Raw genomic sequence first — 27,393 nt, 5'->3', positions numbered from 1 at the left:
TATTCTGCCAAGGCCCAAGTGACCTATTCTACAATTATACACCAGTCTAGTATATGTGTTCGTACAAAGGGGCGGGTGTCCTCTTGCCAGTTCTTACCACTCCTCCACTGGCATATGTGACTCCTGTGAGTTTGTCTTCAGTCTTTCAGCTTTCCCCAGCCTGTCAACCCAGATCAGTGTGCTGCAGAGAGAGATGGCGTTGAGGTCATCATGCCTTAATAGTCTTTTATCCCAAACAATGGAAACACTTTGTTGGAGTTCTATTGGTCTTCATTGTTGTAAAATGCAGCTTCCAACATGCAAAAAACAAACAGGGTCTTAAATTGACATTTATACAATATACACCAAAAAAGCTAATCACCATTTATTTGCTGAAATAACACAGGCATGGAATCAATTACATAAAAAAAGTAACAACAAAATTGATGTGGTACCAGTCCATTCAAATAAAAGAATATGCACTAATGTGTACAATTTTAGAAAACTTTCAGTGCCTTAACAAATATTAGAGCCACACATTAGTTATTAGATGGTAACCTCTTGCTATTGGCTACTGCTATATTTTTTTTAATAAGTTAAGTGCGAATAAATAAACATTTTTCAATTACTGTAAACAACTGTAGATGAAACCTATGTTCTTATGAAGAAATTGATGGCGAGCATATGTAAAAAAAAAATAAGAGTTATAGTATTACAAGTCTCTATAGCCAATATGACTACCATGAAGAAAACAGCATAAGAATATATAGAATAGAATATATGACTGAATCTGACTTAGCTTTGAGGATAGTAAAGCGAGACTATATTAGTTTTTAGGGATATGTATGAGCAGTCCTGCTAGTTCAACCTTTAAAAATATTAATTACTCTCTTTTTACCTGCCTCTATCTCTCACTCTACACATTTGTTGCCTCTTCAGACACACGTGATGCATTTCCCCATTGGCCTTCATGTGTATTTCCTATGTCTTTTTTTATTATGTTTCTTTTTCCACATTGAACCTTGGGGCATATTACCAACATTAAGCGATATTTATCGCTAACGATGCTTAGCAACGAATTTTTTAACGCTAAGCATCATCAGAAATTATCGCAGATAAACCTTGCTATTATCAAGGTTTATCGCAAATGCGATAAAAAACGGCCGCAATGCATGAATATCGCTGAAAAGTCAGCGATATTCATGCATTACCGAGCTAATGCTCTTAGCCATGTTATCCACCTCCCATTGGATAACATGGCTAAGAAATGCTCAGGGCAGGTGTTAGTTTTTGGAGATATTCGTGCTTAGCGCGAATATCTCCAAAAGTTGGTAATAGGAGATAGCGATGTTAGCGACTGTTTCCAGTCGCTAACATCTTGGCACGCCCACTTTGCATGTCATTAGTGATAAATATCACTGACATGCAAAGTGGGGCCCAAGATGGTCGCTATCTCCTACTAGCTGTCGCTAACTGGTGTTAGCGACAGCTAGGTAATAGGGAGATAATTTTATCTCCGCTTTCTTGGCTTTTAAAGCCAAAAAAGCGGAGATAAACCCCCTTGATAATATGCCCCCTTATTTCTTTCTGAAGATGTTTACTTCTCCCCAAAACTGTGGTGCTCCTAGCCAAAGATACACGACTCCTACACCTAACACAGTAGGTAGCATTATAATTCTGTGGTAGAGGTTGCAGCCAATATTGGCTCTTAGGAACAGAATATTGATGTATGAGTTTATTCAGCAAAGTAACATTGAAATGTAATTAGAATTGTTTTGAAACTACGTTAATGGGTTTTAATTGACAAGATATCAATTTGGGAAGTGTCTAGTCAATATAAATGTTGTTTTTCATTGGTGTGCGAATCAATTAAACCTTTATGCAAGGGTGGATAAAGTCATGACATAGGGTGTTAGGGTGGAATGTTTTTATGCAGTGCAAATTAAATAAGAAAATAAAACAAACTTGATCTTGTTGTAATGGATTTCGAATCTATTGCTAATTTATTACTAATATTGTTCCGTTTCTATTTGGTATTAAATATTCAAATAAAACATTATATTTGAAGAAAGAAAATTAAAAATGATGTAGTGTTCTTTTTTAATAGGACACTGAGTAAATTACAAATAAAAACATACAGAATGAATTTCTTCTCCCACTGCCGGCACCCGGTCCCAATTACCACAATTACAATGGATTTTTATTTTATGTTTTTCACGTTGTTTCTTTGCCTACCCCTTCTACATTTTTCCTATATTACCAGCACGTTTAAGAAGTTTCTGCCCCGCCTTGGGTGTAGATATTCCAAGTGTCTTCCCTTGAGAGTTCTGGAAGGGCTTCAACAGGTCTAGCTACAAGAGGTTTAATAATTATCCTTTGGATTCTCATTGTTGATTATTTTGTTCACATTCATAATCTGTCTGGTCACTATTCCCTGGCAAAATCATTAAAATGTAAAAAATATTTGTCTTTTTATTTGCCTATGGCCACATACTTGAACAAACATACAGTATTTTTTCCAAATAATCAGTCCTTTTCTAAATGCTAGAGTATGCTCCCGTGGACCAATAGCATGGGCTGCTACAACCAAAGGAAGAGTTATCATTACAGCTGTTACTTAGTGTCTTCCTAAGAGGCATTTGCCTTATCCGGTATTCTCTTTTACATGTGGTAGTATGTCTACAGAGATTCCCTACACCCTGGATGGACTTCTTTAGGTAAAAATGACCACCAGTGGTAAAGTATGGACTACACTTAGATGGATGTTCTGTCAAGATGGCCACAATAAACGAATATGCGATACGCAGCAGAAGGTGACCAGGGCTTTTATTATTTTGTTCGACCTTCTAACAATTGATCTTATTTTGAATGGTAATTTCCATCAATTATGAGCAGTATTTTAATTTGAAATGAAGATATCCATTTATGAGACATATATCTCAATATAATTTGCCTCTGCTGTAACTTGGAAGAGTGTATTTTACTGCTAGTACTATTATCGATTTCACAAACTTTATTCGACAATTAGGTCATAAAAGTATACGTACATATATTTACACAAATGTTGATTAAAAAGTCATAAAAAATCTATACAATAAATATTTACAAAAGTATTAAACTAGAATAGACTATGCCGAATTACAGTTTAAAAAGAGGATAAAAACAAGTTCATCAACATACATTTATCCAGAGGAGTATTGCACAAAAATTCACAAGGGTTAGCCCCAGTATACATGGGCAAATACAGCTTAATCTTCACAGTACTATTATCTCTTTCTATAAAGGGTGGGCTTCCTACCACCTTTTGTCAGATGACCCCATTCATGTTTGGTGACCTACACTTGACTCTTTCTCTTTCATTTTGCCCCTTTACATGCTGCCAGAACAATGCAGCTTAAGAGTAAATGAATTATTGTTGTGGTATTTAGGCATTTTGCACTTACCTCAATATATGTAAAAGAGTACAGGAAACATCTGGATCAATACTCAATAGTTCCCTAATTAGAAATACAATAATGGAAGTTTATTATGTCTTGTGGCCAGTATTAGTGTGTGCACTTCTAGAGTTATGCATGCCATGGGGCAGGCGTAAGGCTCATGAGGCGATGCAGGAAGACCAAAACATTGATAAAATGGACTGTGACTGGAGTATCATATTTTGGACTGACATCAGGTAGCTTCTAAATTGCAACCAACATCAATATCCTAGTGCTGATATGAGTGAATTTGCAAGAGGAAAATGTCATTGCTTTTGCAGTCATTGGTGAGTCCACCCAAGCCCTATGATGTTGGAAACGTGACTAAATTAAACAACAGCTGTGGTTCTCTTTGCCAAGCCTAAGCTTATGTTCCAAAACCCTAGGCAATTGATTTAGTTCATTTTTATTAGGAATCTCATTATTCTCTGACAGGGCTGCTTGAAACACAAAGATGCCTTGGTTCTCAAGAAGATCCCAAGAGAGTTTGGACAGTTCTAGGCTCCACAGGGCTCAGTGCAAAGCAGAAGACTGTTATTCCACTTCCTCAAAAAGTCAAAAGATGTATTTTTCAATTCACCAGCACGGACGCATTCTTTGTCTTTACTCCCATCGACTCACTCTCCCAGTTTGGGTGATAGGTGTGTAGGCTACAGCAGCCCAAGTGTAGTTTCTGCATAACTTGTGCCAGGCATATTCGAAAGTTCTTCTGGAAAGATGAAGAAGAGAAGTAAAACACCACTGGGTCCACGCTGGCATTGAAAGTACTCAACAGCAGGGCATACACTCTCCATGGGGGGCTGTCCCCTTGTAGGAATCCAATGATATGTGAGATGTTGTAGGGTAAGAAGCAGATGATGAAGTTCAGTAGTGTGGTCACCACTAGGCCAATAGCCCTCTTCTTCCTCTCTTTGTTGATAAAGGGCTGGGCCGTGATGATCTGGACAAAACGACAATAACAAAATGTAGTGATGACAAGAGGGACAAAAAACAAGACGAGGCACATCTCCAGCCGCACCGGCAGCAACACTGACAACTGTTTCTCAGAGAATTTGCTGTAGCACCTTTCAGTTGAGCTGTTGTTGGTCTTGTTCACTTTCAGGTTGTACTGCACAATGTAAACAATGCTGCAGTGTGTTGTGGCTATTACCCAGATAAAAATGCTGGGCACAACAAAGTAAACAGGCTTCCGAAAGAGTTTGTACTTAAGGGGATAGGCCACAGCAAAGTATCGCTCTACACTGACCGCGGAAAGGAACATTGTAGTGAGGTAAATGCTGCTAAAATAGAGGAAGCCAGATAGAGGGCACAAAAAGTAAGGCATGTTCCATCTCATCCCTGAAGCTGCCTCCATCATTCTGAAGGGAAGAAAGAAGAGGAGCAGTAGATCAGAAACTGTGAGGTTGAGGAGAAGGATGTCCACCGGCACCACTTTCTGGCGAAACTTGGCAATGAATGTGCACAAAGCCACAATATTCATTGGCAGCCCAGTCACAAAAGTCAAGATGTAGACTGTCAGGAAAAGATTCTCCGCTCCTGGAAAGTACTCATACATAGTGAGTTCACCAATGGACAGATACCAACTGGAAACTTTCTGTACTAAATATGGGACTTTGCTCACAACACTACTAATAGTGTATGACAAGGAGTCGCCAGTTGTCAATTCGACTCACAGATCCTAGAAAGAGAGAGAAGATACCATCAATTAAAATATAACGAAAGCAAAAAAAAACATTCTTATTTAGCAGAAAAAAATATTTTGCGATTCCTTTGTGGAAAATCATTTTCCACTGGCAAAATAATGCTCAAAGGTTTAGTTTAGTTACCAAATACACATGACTGAAAGTGGTTGTTTCAATGTTGTGAGAAGTTCTTTTAATTGTCTTTTAATAAAAACACCAAAATACCGCTGCAGCCATTGTGTCTCTGTCATTGTATGTACAAAAGTATAATTTTTAGCATCCTTAGCCAAAGAGATGTACTTGAAACTGTTTGAAGCTAATGAATTAAATATGCATTGCTATGAATATGCAGAACAGTCTATTGTATTAAGTTGCATTCTCATGTTTATGTGCAATTAAAGTCATATGCGACCAGGTGGTTTAGGAATAAAATGTTTGATTGGTTTGCTGTACAAGTAACATTGTACTACCTTTTTACCTTTACAAAATTACATGTCATGGAACTATGTCCCTTCATTGTCTATATCAACTGCACCCCACTCTGCGAAACCACAGAGGACAGAGACCCCTGAATGGCCTGGGGCCTGGCTATTGACACTGACAACTGCCAGTGACCTCTGTTGGTTGGTGTCCTGGTGGACAGAGTTTTCCTTGGATTTGGGACAGATGTCAGACCCAAGGGGATGAATGGGCCACACCACTTTGATAGCCTTGGTGGTACTGTCTCCCTACTGGAATGAATCTATAAGTAAGTTAATGTTAGGTGGTGCACAGATGGGGTCCACAGGTAAGTAGAAGCATTCCCCATGTGTTAGCTTAGTGACACAAGAGAGCATACACAGAGGGATCCAACTGGGTTCAGAGAGGCATAGAACTAGCAAGTAGCCCTGCAGTAGTGGGCCATTGTAAATGATCTATTGCCCTAAGTTGGGAAGTCCATCAAAGTATTCATTAACCTACTAAGGCTTTAGGCTGGTGGGGGGGGTCATGTTAGAAAATGGCCCTCTCTGAATGGTCAGCCTAAACCTTTTGCCTTCCTCCTCCTATTTTTCTGACCTAATTCGTTGTGGTTTGTGACACCAAGCACTTTACCATGGCTGAACAGTGCTAAAGTGCATATGCTCCTCCCCTAAACATGATGCCATTGGTGTATACCTGATTGGCATAGTTGTTGTACTGGTAAGTCCCTTGTAAAGTGGTATACCATATACCCAGGGTCTGTAATTCAAATTCCACTGGTTGGCTGTAGCACTGATTGTGCCACCCACAGAAGTAGCCATTCAAACCTGTAGGACTGCCACTGCAAGGCCTGAGTGTGCCTTTTACTGCCACTTTGACTTGGCATTTAAAACTACTTGCCAAGCTTGAGACTCGCCTTGTATTACACATACGTCTACCCAAATGTAGGCTCTAGATAGCCCTAAAGGCATAATGCTTTGTAAATGAAAGCTAGGACATGTACTGGTATGTGTTGCCTGTCCTTTAAGTGACAAACAGCCAATTTCGTTGTTCAATACTGTGAGGCCTACTTCTCTCGTAGGTTAGCATTGGGGATTTCTTAATACACTTCTAAGCTGTAATTCCTGATCAGAGAAGAGTAGCTTTTTCATGTTTCATATGTTTGGAATGGTAATGATAATTCCTCCTTACTGTAGAAGTCAGATTTAACATTACTGTTTTAGAAATGTCACTTTTAGAAAGTGGACATTTCTCTGTGCTTATAACTGGGTCTGTGCACCCTGACTCCATTATATGTCTGGGCTGGGTGACGCTATACTTTGTGCATTCCCTATCGATCGCCACAAACACAGGAAGGTAAGACTCATCTGCATACTCAATTGCATTCATCTACATTCAGATGGGGCTTAGGGGCAGGGAGGACTCAGAGAGGCTAGCTGATGGCGCTCTGCGCGGCTCAACGATGGCGCATTGCATTTACTTCAACAGAGCTAGACGATAACATGGGACCCCCTTTATGCGTCTCGACGATGACGCAGTAGGATCTCGGAATCCAGAAAAAGCTCAATCCAAAGTATTTCTTCAGCTGAACCTGTCCAGGTACTGTAGCTGGCCTGCTGTCGATCGCAGCAGGCCTGAACTTTGGATTTGAACGGGTCTCTCGCCACCTCAAGTATCCTTTTGACCGACAGTGACTTAGCAGTATTTTTTCATTTAACATTTAAAAATTCATATCTCGACTTCTACTGATTGGATTTTGTCCTTTTGATCTTATTTTGCTCAGATGTATATTATATATTATTATTAATCTTTGCAGAGTCTTTTTGTGGTGTATTAATTGTGTTACAGTCTATGTGTGTCTGTTGCACAAATACTTTACACATTGCTTCTTTAAATAAGCCTGACTGCTAAATGCCAACCTACCAGAGGGTGAGCACAGGTTATCTTTGAGTGTATATCTATCTTACCCCAACTAGAGTGGTGGTTCCTGCCTGGCCTGGGTGTGTACCTCAGCCAAACCAGAAATCCCATTTTAATTGGAGGGTTTGAGTGTCATCTGCATATTGGTGGATGAACTTCATGGTGTCAAGACATGTTTCAGATGGAGGCTCCACTTACAATGAAATCCTACCTGGATCCTTGAGGGATCCCACAGATAAAAGGAGAGTCTATGGATATGCTCTGTTATCTTTCACTATTTGTGAGTGGTTTGATAGGTAGGATACAAACAAGGTGAGGACTGCACCTCTAATGTCAAAGCATTGGCTGAATTGGGCACTCAGATAAACATGATCAACAGTGTCAATGGTGGCATTTATATTAAAAATAAAAGAATAAAGAAAGATATGGGTCACTGCCATCAAGAATATGGTGGATGTCTTGAAGAATTTTGATGGAGGGTGTATCAATAAAATGGCCAGCTTGGAATCTTGACTGGTGAACTGTGGGAACATTAGTTTAATTTATGTGATCATTAAGTTGAAGGGAGGCACATTTTACTAGTATTTTGCTGCACTAAGGTAGGTTAGTGACAAGTCTGTAGTTAGAAAGAAGTTTCCGGTTGAGGGCTACCTTTACCTCATGTGTACCTAATGTTTTCCTAAGATCTACCTCTGGTTTTACCTTTACCTTCCCTTTGCTATGTTTACCTTTATTTCATGGTTTATCTTCACCTCTGCTGCAGCATGTCCCTTTAGATACCAGTATGTGGATACACTGATGTGTATTTCAATTCTCATCTGATAAATGAAGATTATTATTCTGATCAGTCAAATCTATAAAAAATACCTGTCCAATGAATGATTACAAATTATATGATCATACTTGTAGGACTTGGCCACTGGACGTCTCTGTTCAAGAAGCTTCTCACTATATTACAAGTTGTGTGGCTTAAAATTGCTAGTGTCCAGCTCAGGATGAGTTTGGATGGGCCATCTCATCATTGCAAGGTACACCGTGAGTTAGTTCTGGCTTAATTAGTTCTGAAGAATGGAATATTACTCCTCTCATAGAATGACACTGGGCTGAGCTGGACAGGCTTGTTCCTGATGGGATGGGTGATTTCTCATGATTTTATAATATCAAAGCAATTTGTCTGCAAAAAATATTGTATGAAACTGTCCCTATTATTTGAGACTACCTTGCTTATTGTTGGACTGCATTACTGTAAAAAAAAAGGGCCATTCTAAAGAATGGTTAATTTACTATGTTATCCTAAGTACTTTTAGAATTCTGTGAATGTGCCTATTGATCTGAAGATTGTTTTTTCCCCAGTGGCTCTTTGTTGCATTTTGCAATAGAGAAACTTATACACTCAGTAGTGTAATGTGGGTAATTGGGGAACAAGAGCAATTGTACAGTATACATTCCTGTCTTGATACCTCCATAGGTGTCCGAGTGTCTCTGGTTCCCTAATATGCACATTCGATCATATCAGTATCCAGGGCCATTTTGCTCTGCAAGGAATCAGGCAGAGCTGACTGTGCCTCCTACTCATAAGAACTGCTACAGCTTTTCATAGTAACTAAACAGCAATTCCTCTGTGCCAAAGTGAGGCAGAACCGTTAGTGCCCATTTTGTACAATTCTCCCATTGGGGCCCAGGGGGGGGCTGGGGGAGCCGTGTCTAATGTCGGCTCTATATTGAGTGAGGGGAAGGGGGAGGAGCCCGTCCATCCCTTGGTGCAATCCAAGGAAGATGTAATTGTAGACAGCTCATGGGAGTGTTGGGGCGGTGTGGGGTGTTGATTTGAAGATGAGTGGACTTATTCGGAGGGGTCATTCATTCAAAGACTTATATGCTACTGTTTGATGAATATGTTTCTATTGGGGCCATATCTCACTCGCTGTCAACAACGACTCCTATTCAACTGCAAGCATACTACCATACTATGCATTCAGTTTTATTAGGGGGAATCTCTATGCAAGAAGTAGTTATTCTCCCCACACCTCTTACCTTGCCTACTGACTGGAAAGATCATATGGCTGGAATAAATTAAGGGTATACAGATTTTGAGAACCTGGCCTTCCTTAATGAAAGCCACCTGGAAATAGTAGATTCTGATCTGCTAGCTGTCATAATTCAGACTAAAGGCCGGAATTAGATTTAGGGGGGGTGGTTTACTCAATCACAACTGTGACAGATATCCTGACTGCTGATATATACAACATGAGATTTATATTTCAGTTGCTGGGATATACGTCACCGTTGTGATGGAATAACCCGTCCGCCAAGATCTGAATCAGGCCCTAAGGCAAGTTTGGTATTTAATACGGAATTAACAAATGCACATAGAACATGGGCTATAATCAACAGCATAAGATAACTCGAACAATACCACTATGAATCTATGCATAGGTTTATTTAAATCGTAAAACCAGCGGACCCCACGGACCTCAAAAACTTCCACCCCATCTCGCTCCTCCCCTTTCCAGCCAAAGTCATCGAGAAGACCGTCAACAGACAACTCTCTGCCTTCCTTGAGACCAATGGATCCCTCGGCCCATCACAGTCCGGTTTCTGAGCAAACCACAGCACCGAGACCGCTCTCATCGCAGCTACCGACAACATCAGATCCCTGCTCGACAACGGGGAAACTGCTGCCCTCATCCTCCAAGACCTCTCAGCAGCCTTCGACACCATATGCCACCGCACCCTGATCCAGCGCCTCAGCAACACCGGAATCCAAGGAGCGGCCCTGGAGTGGATCATCTCGTTCCTCGCCGGAAGAACCTAGAGAGGCCGCCTCCCCCCGTTCCGATCCGCGGCCACCGAAGTCATCTGCGGCGTCCCGCAAGGATCCTCACTCAGCCCCACCCTCTTCAACGTCTACATGAGCCCTCTCGCTGCCATCGCACGCCAACACAACCTTAACATCATATGAGATGATATTAAGGTTGTGTTGGCGTCCGAAGGCTCGCTTTGGCAGTGGCGTGTCGTTGGTGAGGGAGAGGATCAGCTGGGTGTCGTCGGCGTATGGCCGACGACACCCAGCTGATCCTCTCCCTCACCAACGACCCCGCCACTGCCAAAGCGAGCCTCCAGGAAGGAATGAAAGACGTCGCGAAATTGATGAAGATCAGCCGTCTGAAACTGAACTCAAACAAAACGGAAGTCCTCATCCTCGGACCATCCCCTTCCTCCAGGGAAGACTCCTGGTGGCCCCCTGCACTGGTCACCGCACCCAAGCCAACGGACCATTCACGCACCCTGGGCTTCATCCTGGACTCCTCCCTCACGATGACCAAGCAAGTCAACGCCGTCTCGTCTTCCTGCTTCATCACCCTGCGCATGCTCCGAAAGATCAACCGGTGGATCCCCACCGAAACCAGGAAGACGGTCACCCAGGCACTCGTCACTAGCCGTCTGGACTGCGGGAACACCCTCTACGCCGGAACCACAGCCAAACTCCAGAAAAGACTCCAGCGCATACAGAACGCTTCTGCACGACTCATCCTGGACATCCCTCGCCACAGCCACATCTCTGCCCATCTGAAAGACCTGCACTGGCTCCCAGTCACCAAGAGGATCACATTCAGACTCCTCACCCACACACACAAGGCTATCCACGACACGAGCCCGAAATACCTCAACAGCCGCCTCACATTCTACACACCCACCCGCCAGCTCCGATCCGCCAGCCTCGCCCTCGCCTCTGTCCCAGGAATCCGCAAATCCACCACCGGAGGAAGATCCTTCTCCTACCTGGCGGCCAAGACATGGAACTCCCTCCCCACCCACCTTCGGATGACCCAGGACCATCTCTCCTTCAGAAAAGCAACTCAAGACCTGGCTGTTCAAGCAGTAGCGACTCCCCCCCTCCAAGCGCCTTGAAACCCTAGCGGGTGAGTAGCCGCTCTACAAATTTGCTGATTGATTGATTGATTGGTTATCCACTGCAAACAAGGGGTCACAAAAGACAAACAAGCAGGGCCAGTTGTGCTATGTCTGTGCGTTGTATTTTTCTGGTATTATTTGTTTGCCCTGGGCTCTTGGGGCAAAGTTGCTAACATTTGAGGCCTATATTTATGAAGGAAAGATCAAATCTGTCTCTGATGCTTTTGCACTATTTTGCCAATCTGAGAATATTAATATTTCCTATTGGTAGGTCAAATTTTTTCATATATATTATGTGTTTAAATGGAATCCTTTTAAGCAGATTTACTGTGATGTTATAATACTTATTCTTAAATGCATAGTGCGTAGATCCGTGGAAAACACAATAACATGTAATTTAGGTGTCCCATTTCGAAGAGCACAGACTCCATCCCCTAGAGCCCCCACACTGCTGCACATTGTCATACATGCCTTTTCCCTGATCTCTAGGAGAAACGTTGACGTAGACAGCAGCAGGAGTAAGGGACTCTCAAATATCTGGCCATTCAACAAAATAACTCAGCTGTTGGCATATCTACAATAGCTCCTCGAATGTACAGTCAGGCACTCTGTATTGCAGAGCTAGCTATCAGGAATAAAATTAGGCTGTAGCCGGACTTTGGGGCAGATTTACAAGCCCCTTGCAACACTTTTACGCCGCTGTTGCATCCCTTTTGTGACGCAGTAGCGTCGTAAACAATGTGCCACGTTGTGACACATTTACAACATGATGCATCTAGGGAGATGCGTCACATTGTTAAGCCCTGCACTATATTATACCCGCGTCACGTATAATGTATGCAGGGTGGGCGTTCCGACGCAAGAAAGCCTCATAAAATTGACACAGTGAAATCTACAAGATTTCACTGAGTCACTTTTACGATGCCACTGCTTCAAAACCTTACGCCTAATTGAAGCAGGCGTAAGGAGTAATGCAGTATCATAGAAATAGGCATTCCGAAGCATTGCTGGAGTTGTGTCGTACTTTCAACACGACACCAGCAATGCGTTGCCTTTAAGCCAATAGATGCGTCACGCATCTATCAATCTTTGAGCCACGGTGCGCTGCATTGTAAATGCGACCCATCCATGGTGGCGCAAGGGTGCTTTTGTGTGACGCATTTTAACTGGCACATCTCTGCTGATATGCAGAGATGAGTTAGTTCTTGTAAATCTGACCCTATGTCTTTATTTTATTTTGGCTCAGGGTGCAGACAGATCAGAGTCCTGATTTTTAGGAACATTTTGTGTTCTATCTGCTGGTTTTAGCCTGCCCAAAGTCTTCCCATTTGCTCTCTCCATCATCTGTTTATATTCTTTGTCACCATTGTTGTGTTTGGGGTGTCTGCATTTGGAATGGGGTGTCTGTGTGACAACACATCCTCTTGGAGGGGACATTATCGCACACGTCAGGGGCTCCATAGAGGGTCATCATAGAATGTTGAAGCTATTATCTGTTTTGGGAGGCGATTGGACTTCATCTGATGACTGGAGAAAGCTGCACAATACGTCTCCTGAGAAGAATTTCTATGAGATCGACCCAGAGTAGATTTTTGTGTTAAAAGATCACGAGAGATGACCCTGCTTACTGAATCCAGTGGACCTAACCCCTGATATTATTGTAACACTGTTGCGGTGAGCTGGGGACCCAATGATCCTTGGAAACACTGGTGAACCACCAGGAACCCCCTTGCGAAAGAGGAATAGAAGGTAGATCTACCCGGATGCTGAGACGCTGATAAATGAGGCCGCGTATTGGAGTGAATTATGTGAGTGTGCTAGTATACAAATTACCCTTTTTACCTGTGAGTCCAGGGATCAGAAGGCAGCACCTGGGATACTCACATGTCCATGTCTTGTCGCATTCTGCGGTCCTGTTAAATCGGGTTCCCCATTGGACCTATGCCCCCAAAATATTCCATCTCTTACCAGAGCTTTTTGCGTTCCATTTGACTCCTATTTTTAATCAAATGTTTTCCTCTGGTATATTCCCCGCTAGCTGGAAGCTGGCATCTGTGCTCCCCCTTTTGTAGAAGCCAAATTTAGATGGGGCAGGCCCCAACAACTACCACCCATTCTCTAGACTTCCGCTACCTGCGAACATGGTGGAGAAAGCCATGTATGACACTCTATCAGAATATTTAGAGAGGCATAATTTTCTGGATGACACCTAGTTTGGATTTTGAAAACACCGTATTACCGAATTGACTCTGATTACATCATCTGAATTGATTAGGCAGACAGTTGACGTGAGTGGCAATGCAGCACTTGTGCTGCTGGACTTCTCCGCCGCATTTGATTTGGTGAACCATCGGAAACTGTTGGAAGTTCTAAGGGGGATCGGTGTCAAAGGGAAAGCACTCACTCTATTTGAATCATTCTTGTCTGGCAGAGAACAATTTGTAGCCCTAGATGAGTTTAAGTCATCTAACTTTACATTACCATGCGGGATGCCACAAGGATCATCTTTGAGCCCCACCCTTATTAATGTTTATGTTGCACTGCTGGCGAGGCAGATCAGGTCCCTGGGTTTCTCGGCTATTTCCTATGCCAATGACATGCTGATCATTGTCTCAGTGACAGGCTCGCCCACTGACACTATGGCACAGTTTCATACCTGCCTTCGTCAGATTGGTGACTGGATGGCTAACAATTGTTTAAAACTTAATTCTAGTAAGACGGAGGCCTTACTTTTTGGTGCCCACACCAATTTCTGGTCCCCCAATCTTTGGCGCTTGGAGCTGGGTCCGTTACCAACACCAGTAATCAAGGTGAAGAATTTGGGAGTCATATTTCACTCTAAACTCTCGTTTGAAAGTCATGTCAATCAGGTTACCTCCTTTTCCTTTTACACGCTAAAGCTTCTGAGACAGATTCTCCCATTCATTCCAGCTGAGCAACGCATACTAGTGGTTTCAGCACTTGTTCTATCAAGAGCAGATTATTGTAATAGTCTTTTTATCAATCTTCGGAAAAAGTGCCTGTCTAATTTACAGGTGGTGCAGAATGCTGCAGCTCGGCTCTTTTGCACATCCCAAGACACAGATCTGTATCAAGGGCGCTCAAAGATATACATTGGTTGCCAGTAAAGAGACAAATTGAGTTCAAGGCTCTGTGCATTGTTTTTAAGGCCACGCATGACATAGGGCCTGGTTTCCTAAAACGGAATTTACTACCCTATTTTCCAGTCCGTCATCTTCATTCATCCTTTGCCCATGATCTGATTGTTCCAAGGGTCAAAAAATGTTCGTGGGGTGGAAGAAGTTTTCTGGTAGGCTCGACCAAATTATGGAACTCTCTTCCACTGAGGTTGAAACAAGAAACACATCTGTTGGCCTTTAGGAAGGCTTTGAAGACATGGCTGTTCAGTCTCTAAGGTGCCTTTGAACCGCCTAGTTTAATTCTGTTTGATAAGCAAGAGTTAATGTTAATGTTTCGCTCTCTCTACATTTCCTTTTAATTTCATTCATCCCTAAATCAAAGCACATCTGACTTCTGGAGATGTTTGCATTTCATTTCAGTAGCTACAAACGAAATCAGAAATCAGCACCATGAAATTATGCAGAGAATGTTTGTAAATGTGCTGTCAGCCTGCACTTGGCTATACTTTATCCCGGCATTGGACCAACTCATCATGCTGTTTGATTAAGATATAAAGGCCTTAGATAATGTGAATATTCAGAAAAGACTCATGAATGCTCTGCTTTTTGCCAGAAATTGCCTTGTTATGTCTTGGAAATCGGTGGGTCCCGTAGATGTTCTGAGACGACTTGTTTCTTTTGGAATGTAAAGGGTTGCATTGCTCGCCTTCACTCTCTGCTCTCCATTGAGGAACTGTGCTCCGTATACCGACGGCGAGGACTGCTTCGCTCTGAGGCGCTCTCTTGGGACCTGGAAGCCCGTGTGCTCCATATCGAATTTTGTGTGACTGCTGAGTGTGAGAGGCGTTTCATTCAATCAGCGGGAGCGGGACTGCGAGGCCCAGAGGTGCTAGCGCTTGGTCATCGCGCGCACCTGGTGCCTCTTCCCGCCCCCTCCCTGAAGGCTTCTTTACATCTCGCGGCCCCCGTACCCGCGGGAGCCGCTCGCATTGCTCGCCTTCACTCTCTGCTCTCCATTGAGGAACTGTGCTCCGTATACCGACGGCGAGGACTGCTTCGCTCTGAGGCGCTCTCTTGGGACCTGGGAGCCCGTGTGCTCCATATCGGATTTTGTGTGACTGCTGAGGGTGAGAGGCGTTTCATTCAATCAGCGGGAGCGGGACTGCGAGGCCCAGAGGTGCTAGCGCTTGGTCATCGCGCGCACCTGGTGCCTCTTCCCGCCCCCTCCCTGAAGGCTTCTTTACATCTCGCGGCCCCCGCTCCGCGGGTGCCGCTCGCATTGCTCGCCTTCACTCTCTGCTCTCCATTGAGGAACTGTGCTCCGTATACCGACGGTGAGGACTGCTTCGCTCTGAGGCGCTCTCTTGGGACCTGGGAGCCCGTGTGCTCCATATCGGATTTTGTGTGACTGCTGAGGGTGAGAGGCGTTTCATTCAATCAGCGGGAGCGGGACTGCGAGGCCCAGAGGTGCTAGCGCTTGGTCATCGCGCTCACCTGGTGCCTCTTCCCACCCCCTCCCTGAAGGCTTCTTTACATCTTGCGGCCCCCGCTCCGCGGGAGCCGCTCGCATTGCTCGCCTTCACTCTCTGCTCTCCATTGAGGAACTGTGCTCCGTATACCGACGGCGAGGACTGCTTCGCTCTGAGGCGCTCTCTTGGGACCTGGGAGCCCGTGTGCTCCATATCGGATTTTGTGTGACTGCTGAGGGTGAGAGGCGTTTCATTCAATCAGCGGGAGCGGGACTGCGAGGCCCAGAGGTGCTAGCGCTTGGTCATCGCGCGCACCTGGTGCCTCTTCCCGCCCCCTCCCTGAAGGCTTCTTTACATCTTGCGGCCCCCGCTCCGCGGGTGCCGCTCGCATTGCTCGCCTTCACTCTCTGCTCTCCATTGAGGAACTGTGCTCCGTATACCGACGGCGAGGACTGCTTCGCTCTGAGGCGCTCTCTTGGGACCTGGGAGCCCGTGTGCTCCATATCGGATTTTGTGTGACTGCTGAGGGTGAGAGGCATTTCATTCAATCAGCGGGAGCGGGACTGCGAGGCCCAGAGGTGCTAGCGCTTGGTCATCGCGCGCACCTGGTGCCTCTTCCCACCCCCTCCTCCTCCTACTTAGCTCCGCTATCTAACGCGAACGTGGGACGCGCGCAGACAGAAGCGCGGACGAGGACCGGACAAAGAGCGGGCCCTCTGTGGCCCTCAGTGGCTGAAGTAGGCTGGGCTGGCCCCACTTATTAACATTAGATTATTAGACCTTATTTTAACTTGTAATCCATTCATCCTGTATAAACTTTGGCAACTGCCGCATTATTAGTGTCTCAACATACGCGCCCCATTGGTTTTGCGATTCGATAGTATTTGTCGCACATATTTTTAACCTGACCACTGGCATTGTATATAGTTTTACCTTTCACAACTTGATATCGCCTGTAATATGACCGCTAAAAAGCTTAGATCTGGTAGACTGTTGGGGGGAAGATCGACAGCTAAGACCAGATCCAACCCCCTTCGAAATAAGAATGTTTCAACTATTCAGTTGAAGGGTCAAAATCAGATATTTCCGCTTTGGGAGAAATCGGTGGATAAGGTGCCCCCGGAAAATATTGACTCCAATAAGGGTGTCACCTTAATTCCATCGCATAACCCATCGCTCAATCAATTTCCGAAGGAGGTGGAATTGGGAAATTTTAATTTAAGTTCATATTCTACTGTGGGTGCTTTATCTACCCCTCTTATATTTTCTGAGAATGATAATTGTTTAGCCTCTAATCCAGATAATTTCCAAAAAACCAAGACTCCTTTAACATCTGCAAATGCCCTGCATAATGGCACACTATACCTCTCCAAGTTGAGGGAGGATACTAACGAAGATTCACAGCCCCTGGACATTGACCCAGTGTTATGTAAACGTTATCTGGTTAATGAACCTAGGTCACTGCTAGATGTTGTAAAGACCCCAATTGGCGCTACCCCCTCTGGTCTCCATCTCTATAGTAGTACCCCCTCCCCTAATTCCCAAGATCTTTCCTTCCAGACAAACATGTCGAAAAGTCCAATGCTCAATATAACGGGGATTGAGGCTATTAATGATCCTAGTTTAAAATTATCAGAGAAACCTATATCTGAATACCTGATTTCCTTGGAACATCTGTTATCCTCAATTCTAACGTTACTGAATAAATTCGTGGGTAGTTCAGATTGTGTATTGGAATCTGTTACCCAAATTTTAAAGGCCTTATTATCAAAAACCTCGGAAAGGAGCTGCGGTTTAGACCCTCCCACTCCCACTACAACACTTCCTCAAACAATTCCAGCTAATGCACCTTGTTTGTCAACTGAGAATATACGAGTTGCACCTGTGTTGAAGGATTTATGTCCTATTCTCAAAACGTCTGCTTATAATTGTATAAGTGATTTAGATCCAGGTATTGTTTTAGAGGAAAATAGTGTTGTATTGCCAGATGCCAATGCCGAAAGGGTATTATATCCTATTTTTGATCCAGATTTTAAGGGGCCGGAATTAGAGGAAAAAGTGGAAAAACAAGGAAAGCTCTCCGTAGATTTAAAAAGAGGAGGCAGAGACAAATACGCTTTGAGAATTCCCAAGTTTCTTATAATTCCTCCCCAGTTAAGGTTGAGATTGATAATGGATCTTTGAGGCATGATTCAATTATGTTGTCATCTGATTCTTTGGGGCCTTCTGCTATTACTGATGAAATTATTATTAGTCGTTCTAACCTAAATTTGAGAGAACAGGGCGTAGAAAAAGAAAGGCCCATGGTCCACTCTCCAGTAGTGGAAGTAAGAAGCTCTGTTCCCGTGGTATCCACCTCTCTTAACCCCACTGCCCCTTCTTTCCATACACTGGCAGAAAGGGTAGTCTCTGGTCAAAACTCTGTCTACAAGATGATGGAAATCCGTACTGATTCATTGATTTTGGACTTTGTCCCACTATTTGACCTTGATTTGGTACTGAATAGATCTTTTTTGCTGAAATGTTGTAAAGACATCGAGGGCTTAAAATTAATCAAATCAAGTGATATTGATCTAGTAACAATATTAGGAACAGGGTCTATGTCATTTATCAGGGTAAGGTTCTATTCAAACCTGATAGTGAATCTTATATTAAATAAAGCAGAAACTTTCCAGAGTCAGGGGATTGACGTGGTGCCCTTTACAGCCACATGTGCTGATAACCACAATGAGAATGGCTATTATAGGGGCCCGGGTCAAGTTGGCTCTTCTCATCCTTTTGATGACTTAAAGATTCGTGTCTCAAAAACAAAAAGGATAGCTACACATGTTATCCCCCCCCCCAATAACAATAAACAGGGGTATAACTGAGAATGAACATCAATGGAATTGGTTACCTGGTGCTTTGTCGTCCAAGGTGACAGACAACCCAAGATTGTTTTCCCACCTTTAGCAGTTTCTTTTCTGTTATTTCCTGGAATGCCGCTGGCATTAATAACAACCCTGAAAAATTATTGTATCTTTTTTCTTTGAATGCCAGCGTAATCTGCATCCAGGAAACATGGTGTATTGACAAATTGAATGTAGGGAAAGATTTCTTTGTACTGGAGGTGGCGGCAACCCCCTCTAGTGGAGGTCATGCAATAGGGGGAATTGCTTGCCTATTGTCCAATAGAATAAAGTGGAGCTTCTCCCACTATGTAGACTCCAGTAACCTTTTCCAGGCAGTGACTCTCTCCAATTTAGTTAAAACGGGAGAGAGACACCCCTTTGTGATAATAAATACCTATATACCGCCAGGTGATCCTTTTAATACCTTGTTGAAACAAGTTTTTATTTTTATTAGACAAATTAAAGAAATAGCTCCTCTCTCTAGTTTCCTGTTAGTTGGTGACTTAAATTGCAAAGTTTCCAACTACAGTTTGGAGCTTTTTAGGAATAAAGTAAAAGAGGAAGTTATGCTGATTCCCCAAGCCCTCTTCCCAGACAATATAAAAACAAATAAACGGGGTAAAATGCTGCTGGAGGAATTATACAAAACAACTTATAGCTAATGGCAGGCTTCCATCCAATGTTCCCGCAAACTATACACATAGTTCCCCCAATAGTAAATCAATTTTGGATTATATAATTGTTGACCACTCTACTTTTTCTCTTTTGAGGGACTTGGTTGTCATAGAAACTACCCTCAGTGACCATAACATTATTATGCTAACTCTTCTAGTAGATCCCCCCAATTCTGACACTTGGGTGCTTGACAGGGACATGGTCACCTTTCAAAAAACAGGAAGATGTTTCTGGGATTATAAAGCTATGAAGGGTTTGGAACCTATCCTTGAAAAAACTTTATCCAATTTAAACAATTGGCAGGGGGCGGAACAGTCCTCTTTTGAGGCTTTCATGAAGGAGATCATCTCCGCCGTAAAAAAATCCAATTTAATTAGGAAAAAAAATACCCTCCCTAAAGCAGTTGTTTCCCTTAATAAGGAAATAAACAAACTGGTGAGGGAACAATACATATGTGGAGCAGCGGAAAGATCACAGAAAATATCTCTCCTTAAAAGAAGAAGAAGTAGGATAAAGAAAAAAATGAAAAAAGAAAAAGAGGATCTGTTATGGATTGGTTTGCGGGAAGCCGCTGCTCAAGGGAACTCTAGACAATTCTGGACTCTCATTGGGGAGGGATGCGGCTCAAGAGTGCGCCCCCTTCCAATCCCTATTCCAGAACAAACTTGGGTCAACCATATCCTAAGTCTGTATGCTAAGAATGACCTGCAAGTGGAACTTAGGGGAATTGGGGAAGATAGTAACTCCACAATTGCATGCCCCTCAGAATTATCCATAGAATCGGCTATAAGGGATATGCGCCCATCAGGTGCTATGGGACCTGATGAACTCCCGATATCAGTCCTGAAACGAGATCCAGTCTCCTGGAGTAAAATCTTATTCCCTCTTTTCAGGATTTGTTTAATTAAAAAATCTATTCCATCATCTTGGAAGGGGAGTATTCTGGTCCCTATGTTCAAAAAGGGCGATAGAAACTTACCTATTAACTATCATCAAATAGCCCTCTTAGACGCAATTGGGAAGGTTTTTTCTAAATGTCTATTATCCCTAATTAACGATTGGGTGTTACTAAAACAAATGTTACCACTAGAACAAGTAGGCTTTCGTAAAGGCCATGGAACCCTGGATAATCTCTCCGCTCTTCAGACTATTACAGATAAATACATAAGGGTACGCGGCGGAAGAGTGTACGTGGCCTTTATAGATTTCTCCACAGCATTCGATAAGGTTGACCGCCCGCTGCTGTGGAGAAAGCTTTCCGCTTTGGGAATGCCGCCTCAACTGTTAGATATGATCCAGGTGCTACATACAGACACTTGGTGTCAGGTCCTGCAAGGAGGAGACAGGGGCCTTTCCAAGATTATCCCTTCATGTAATGGCCTTAAGCAAGGCTGTCTCCTTGCCCCGTTACTTTTTTCATTATATATTGCAGATTTACCTGCCTCACTTTCTTCCTGTGATGGTATAGCTCCAATTTTGGGCGGGAAACACATTTCATGTATGTTATATGCGGATGATATCATAATAATGGACCTTATGCCTAAAGGTCTCGCCAAACGCCTCTTTGCTCTACATCAGTATGCAGATTCTCATTTTTTTAAAATTAATGCATCCAAGAGCAAAATTATGTGCATCTCAGGCAGGAAAAAACATAAATTTACGAACTTTACCTGGTCTGTGGGAGATGACAAACTTGAGGTAGTAAAGAGTTATGTTTTCCTAGGAAAATTAATCTGTGATAATTTAAGTGCTAAACCCCATACCGATAACAATGCCCAGAAGGCTTTATCCCAAGGGAGAAGCCTAAGTGCATTGTACTCGGCAATGGGAAGAAGGCACTTTTCATATTTGTTGGAGGTCTTTAGGGCAAAAGTCCCTTCCACCCTTTTATATGGATTAGAATTAATTGATATTAAGCATTGGGATTTTCTAAATAAGGTGGAGGGAAAACTGCTAAGAAGCGTAACCTCTATTAGTTCTGCCTGCTCAGTGGCAGCTTGCAGACTTGAGTTTGGTTTGCGCAGCAGTTGGGTGCAGGGCCTGGCAGCTGTAATACGTTGGGTCGCAAGCATAGCCAGAGGAGAAGAGGGGACTATGAGATTCCTCTTAAAGACGGAACTATTAGGAAGTTTAAGAGAACATTCCTTAATTGTTAATAACTTCAGAAAGGCTGTATCGCTCTTGCAGTTGGAAGAGAGTACTCTCTTTTCTTTACCCGCATCCCAGCTAAAATCTGTCTTGAAAGAGGCTACTTGGGATCTTAGCTATAGACTAGACAGTACTTCAATCCTTGCTAAGAAGGGTGTTAATCCCCTTACTGATTCATTCGCAAGAAAATTTGTGCAACCTTACGCTACTTGGAATTTACCTCATGGTATCCGGAGATTCTGGTTTCTATTGAGACAGGACTTGTTACCTTTAAATAATCTTCTATTTAAATGGTACGGAGTTTCTGCAATTTGCAATTTTTGTCATCAATCTATTCAAACCGAACGCATGTACTTTTTATATGCCCAGTGCTGCGCCCTTATCGCTGTAAATGGTTAAGACAAATATGTTTGCAAATGGGTATTGTAAATGCTAATTCTTTTATGTTCGCCTTATATAACCCCCCTAATGAGAGATTTTGTTTCAAAATTTTTTATTTTTTTAAATGTTTCTTAGATATTTTTTGAAGAATGGCATGCGTATTAATGAGCCACTTTGTGTTACAGTAATTGCTATAATTTGTCTTTTCTCATTATGATTGGTATTTTGTATCTGTGTTTTTTTTTTTTTCTTAAGTGGACCTCTAAGGAGTTCCAAAACATAATAAAGATTGAAATTGAAATTGAAAAATTGAGAGGGTTGCGAACTTGCTGTAGAGCTAACAAGGCTGACAACATGACCACTTTATTTGGGTAATTATATGTCTGTCAACCTGCTTTGCCTCTGACATTTTCTGGACTGCCTGGGATTTTTACCTGTACCTATCCTTTTCATCCCCCCCAACATGGTTGTGCATTAGAACATAAAGCATAAGCATCTTTATTTACTCCCCCCAATACTTTCCATTCCGCCGAGTGATTTGAATTAGGTGCTGATTAACAAAGCTCAACTTGTGTTCCAATGTCTCTTGGGGCCATATTATCAAGAAAGGGTGATACATTATCGCTGCTTTTATCGGCAGGAAACTGCCACTAAAGCGGCGATAATGGGCTTGATAATATGCCCTTGTGAATTCCCATAGAAGCCCAGGTTAACACCAGAACCTGGACTTCTATGGGAATTCACAAGGGCATATTATCAAGCCCATTATCGCCGCTTTAGCGGCAGTTTCCTGCCAATAAAAGCGGCGATAATGTATCGCCCTTTCTTGATAATATGGCCCTTGGACTTTTGTTACCGCGTCTTCTTTGGGATTCATATCAGATGGCCTCAGGAGGACCAGGCAATGTTCCAGAGGACCGCTGTCCTCTCGCACGAGAAGCATTTTTTTAGAAACAAAACAACTCATACTCCTTAGTAGCCAGGGGCTGTTTTTTTAATTTGTTTTGTTTTAAAGGAGTAATTTAGGTCTGCTCTCTTTTGAAGGCCTCTATCGCTGCTTCTGGAATTGTAGAACTCATTTTACAGGCGGCTTCACCTTTATTACTGCTCACCTGTACTTTACTGTGCCCTTTACAGGATACTGACTATATCGTGGTATGAGTATTATGGGAATGCTCACTTCACTTATCCCAATAAAACTTTGAAAGAGTTAAAAGTTCACGCACATAGTAAAGTCACTCAAGCACATATACGTTTGTGCAACGTTTGTAAATGTGACTAGCTCGAAAGTTAAACGTGTTTTTAAACTTTGACATGTTACCCAATGTAATGAAGCTGGCAAGGTTTTCATGAGTACCAGGTAGAAGTAATCTACAAAATGTAAATTTTTCAAATGGTAAAAAAACAGCAAAGTATATTTTGTCTGTAATTGAAAGAAAATTGTTGCAATTTTCACCCACAGCCAGTGTTTTGCAAACTGACACACTTCACAGATTCGGCAAGCTTCTAAATGTGTTTCCTGTCATTAACTTTACCTAGGAATTCTAATTTCATTTACCATGATTTGGTGTTTAATAAAGATAAATAATAATAACAGTAGATTCCACATATCTCTAATAATAATGCCTATCTTTGGCGTTTTATGCTGATGGTCTTCAAAGTGGGCAGCAGGTGGCAGCATACATCTACAGTTATAAACAGCACAGCTTCAATGGGCTATCGAGCAACGTGTAAAATAGATCAATGTATGACGACGGCAAGTATACTGTGGGGCATATTACCAACAACTAGCGATAATTATCGCTATGTTGGCTTAGCGGCAATATTTTTATCGCCGAGCTGCGGCGATTTTCATCGCTTAGGAACCTTGCTATTACCAAGGGTTATCTCCTAAGCGATAAAAATTGGCCAAAATGCATGAATATCGCTGAAAAGTCAGCGATATTCATGCATTAGCGAGCTAATGCTCTTAGCCATGTTATCCACCTACCATTGGATAGATAACATGGCTAAGAACTGCTCAGGGGCAGGTGTTAGCTTTTGGAGATAATCGCGCTTAGCGCGAATATCTCCAAAAGTTGGTAATAGGAGATAGCGATGTTAGCGACTGTGTCCAGTCGCTAACATCTTGGCACGCCCACTTTGCATGTCATTAGTGATAAATTTCACTGACATGCAAAGCGAGGCCCAAGATGGTCGCTATCTGCTACTAGCTGTCGCTAAATGGGTTTAGCGACAGCTAGGTAATAGGGAGATCATTTTATCTCCGCTTTCTTGGCATTTAAACCCAAAAAGGCGGAGATAAACCCCCTTGATAATATGCCCCCTAGGTTCTGCATTTTGTGACACTTCGATAGCCTGCCCAGGCGAGTGATCAACGTTAATCTGAGGGGCGGCCATTTTGTGTCTTTCGAAACGTATTCGCAATATTACTTTCACACACCTGTGTGCACTTCCTAACAGTGATGACACCCCCTTCAGTTTTCAGTGTCAGGCCATTGCACAATGCAGCCGCACATGGTAGGTCCATAACACATTTGCACATTGGCAGTGCAAATAGGATTTGACTCTATCTTTTGCTAGGACAACTGGGGACGTACTATGGAAAGTGCCCTGGGGGCGCAACGGGCATGTGTGCCTGCTTTGCGTGCCCCCAGGGCACTTTGGCATTACAAAAAGGGCTACAGACGCTAGTGCAGCACTTTTTGTAATACAGATAGTGTTTGTGCAGATTTAGCGCCATCACTAACAGCAGAGGGTGTTCCCTCTTTAGCCTGTTGGCGTGGCCCCATGTAAATGAGCGAATCCCTTTAGCTCTTTGCCTGTGTCGTATTATAGACGCAGCAAGAAGGAAAAGAAGCTGTCAGGAGACGTACTAACTGCACCACTGAAAGGTGGCCAGTGGTGCAATGGCAGTGCACTCCCTGATAGCATCCCTGTTGAGGGGGTAGGAGGGAGGTGTCCTATGAACCCCCAAGACATCCCCTTTCAGGCGGGTGCAGTCACTCACTGAACTTGCCTGCAAAGTGATCTCTAATCACCCTTAGAACTGCAGCCGAGCTGCACAGTGAAACACGGAGTGGCTGCTTCAAAGCTGATCTGTATTTCACTTGAATGTGCAGCCCCATGAGCATAGGGTTTGTGCATTGGCCATGCCATGTACGTATGTATATATGTATGTATATAATACTTCTGTATCAGGGAGCTAGCTGAAAGGCAGTGGAGTGCTGTACGTGGTCAAAGACAAGCATAAAGTCAACGAGTAAAAGGCAAGGAACCTGAGTGGTGGATAGGTATTGCACCCAAAGCCATTCAGCATAATAAAAGATGGCGTCTGGGGAAGCTCTGTACTTGGGAGACTGGCAGGCCTCAAGCTCCCTTTCTTATAGTCCAATATAGACGAAAAATGTGGTTTCGAGTCTGAATCTTTAAAGTTTATGTCAGGGGTCTGCATTCTTTTGAAGTGCTCTCTCTTTAGTATGCCCTCTACCATGCTTTTCCTCCAGAAAGCTGCCTGTCACAGCAGGAGCAACTCCACATCTGATAGCCTCACAACACAGGCCTTGGGAGTTACTAGAGATTCACATCTGGATGTCAGCTACAGTGATATGTGTATCAAAAGGTTACCCTAGGGCCTCGGTCCTACTCTTCATGATTTTCTTATCAGCACCATCTTCTTCCTGAGATGTGCACTGGTCTCTTCTCAATTACCTCTCTGTGAATCAAGGAGCCCCCTCTGAAGTACACCAAAGAATCTGTTTCTCCCTTCATTCAGTGTGTCCCAACCAGCTCACAGTAACCCAGCAATCCACAAATATCTCTGGGTGAATTCTTCCTTCTCCTCATGGTCCTTCTCCAAAAATGAAACCCAGAATCTTCCATGGATTGCACCATTCACAGGCACACATACACCCAGTATATGCACATAACATACACACATTGCCTAGCACTATATCTTTCTTGTATTGTAGCACTCCTAGGCACACAGACACCCAGCACATATATATAACACACACACACACAAACACTGAGCAGCAGTACATGCTAATCTGACATAGGCCAAGGGTGAGTTAAGCACACAGAAGCTGAACTGTAAAGGAGTGAGCCTGTAGGCCTCCCTGTAGTGACACAGGTAACAAAGGCCGGTTCACTTCTACTGATCACTACATTACATGCTGCCAACACAGCGCTCCTGCTGCCTAACTCCTGGAAAAGGCCGCAGCCTTTCACCACCATGTGGGTAGCACTTTGCGCATCCCTCCTGATTCAAAAAGACTGCACTCTGTGAGTGAGGCCTATGTCATTGTGGACATGCATTATCTGTGTTTTCCCATGGCAACAAAAATCAGCATCAGGGATCCAGACATCGTTACAGTTGGGGTACTCAAGTCAGGGGTGCTCGCCCATCCCAAAGCAAGGGACTTTTGCATCACAAAATCTGTTTGTTGATACACAGGCTTTTCGTCCGGGTCCACTTCACTGCAGAATAGTGTTTCTTAAGCAGATTTCCTGATCTTTTATGAATAATGTTCAGTATTTTCATATACACATCATAGAAACTTCACCACGTGTCGCAATGTCCACCAAATGTGGCTAGGGCTTTATCATGGCTTCTATCTGTATCACTTGTGTTTTAAGTGTTGGAAAGTTGTGAGCTGTCATTGAAGGTGACAGCTTATCAAAGACATTAAACAAGATGCAGCCTATACATTTTGTAGGAATTGCTGCAGTTTCATCCATCAGCAGCTTCCTATGGTTCCGAGATCAGTAAAATTAGTACCATTACATTGGGTAATAGCAACCCTTTTTATTAATAGTTTAGGGATGTCCTTTACGGGCCTGCTTGGTTCTCCTGTACTTTAGCATAGTAAATGTTTAAGGCTGATTCTACTTGCACAAACACACATAACACTTTTGTTTCTGACATTATTTTAGAAACATGCCGTACATGTTGTTTTGTTATTCAGTGACTCTTCTTGGGATTTTGTCTGCACATTTCCTACAAGGACAGTTAGAAAATATAACACCATGTTGTACTGTTTTCTGCTTTGTCAGCAACAACTCCTGACATTTTAGACATAATACAGTGGCACAGCGGCAGCTTTGCAACATAATAGTTTAATCAAATAAACTGTGTTTAGTCCTTTTGCGGGTTGAGAGGAGAATTTTGGCAGAGACCAGTCTTGGAACAAATGCAGGCCAGGTATGGGGTCCGTTGCTAATCCCAGAGATCATTAGTATATCTCTTTGCTTACACA

The 27,393-nt window shown here is 43.1% G+C and overlaps 1 protein-coding gene across 1 annotated transcript in view; it reads right to left on the bottom strand.

The window, feature by feature from the left end:
• Window positions 1–351: 351 nt before the first annotated feature.
• The window catches only part of LOC144770708 (free fatty acid receptor 3-like), a 126,844-nt gene continuing 99,802 nt past the window's right edge, over window positions 352–27,393 (bottom strand). Inside the window, exon 2 of the mRNA XM_078655436.1 lies at window positions 352–5,133. Coding sequence (XP_078511562.1) covers window positions 4,027–5,010 — 984 coding nt within the window. The 5' untranslated portion in view covers window positions 5,011–5,133 and the 3' untranslated portion in view covers window positions 352–4,026. The remainder of the gene's footprint in view (window positions 5,134–27,393) is intronic.

This window comes from Lissotriton helveticus, chromosome 7, assembly GCF_964261635.1.
Source record: "Lissotriton helveticus chromosome 7, aLisHel1.1, whole genome shotgun sequence".
NCBI classification, from domain to species: Eukaryota; Metazoa; Chordata; class Amphibia; order Caudata; family Salamandridae; genus Lissotriton; species Lissotriton helveticus.
This window is presented reverse-complemented; position numbering and strand designations above follow the sequence as displayed.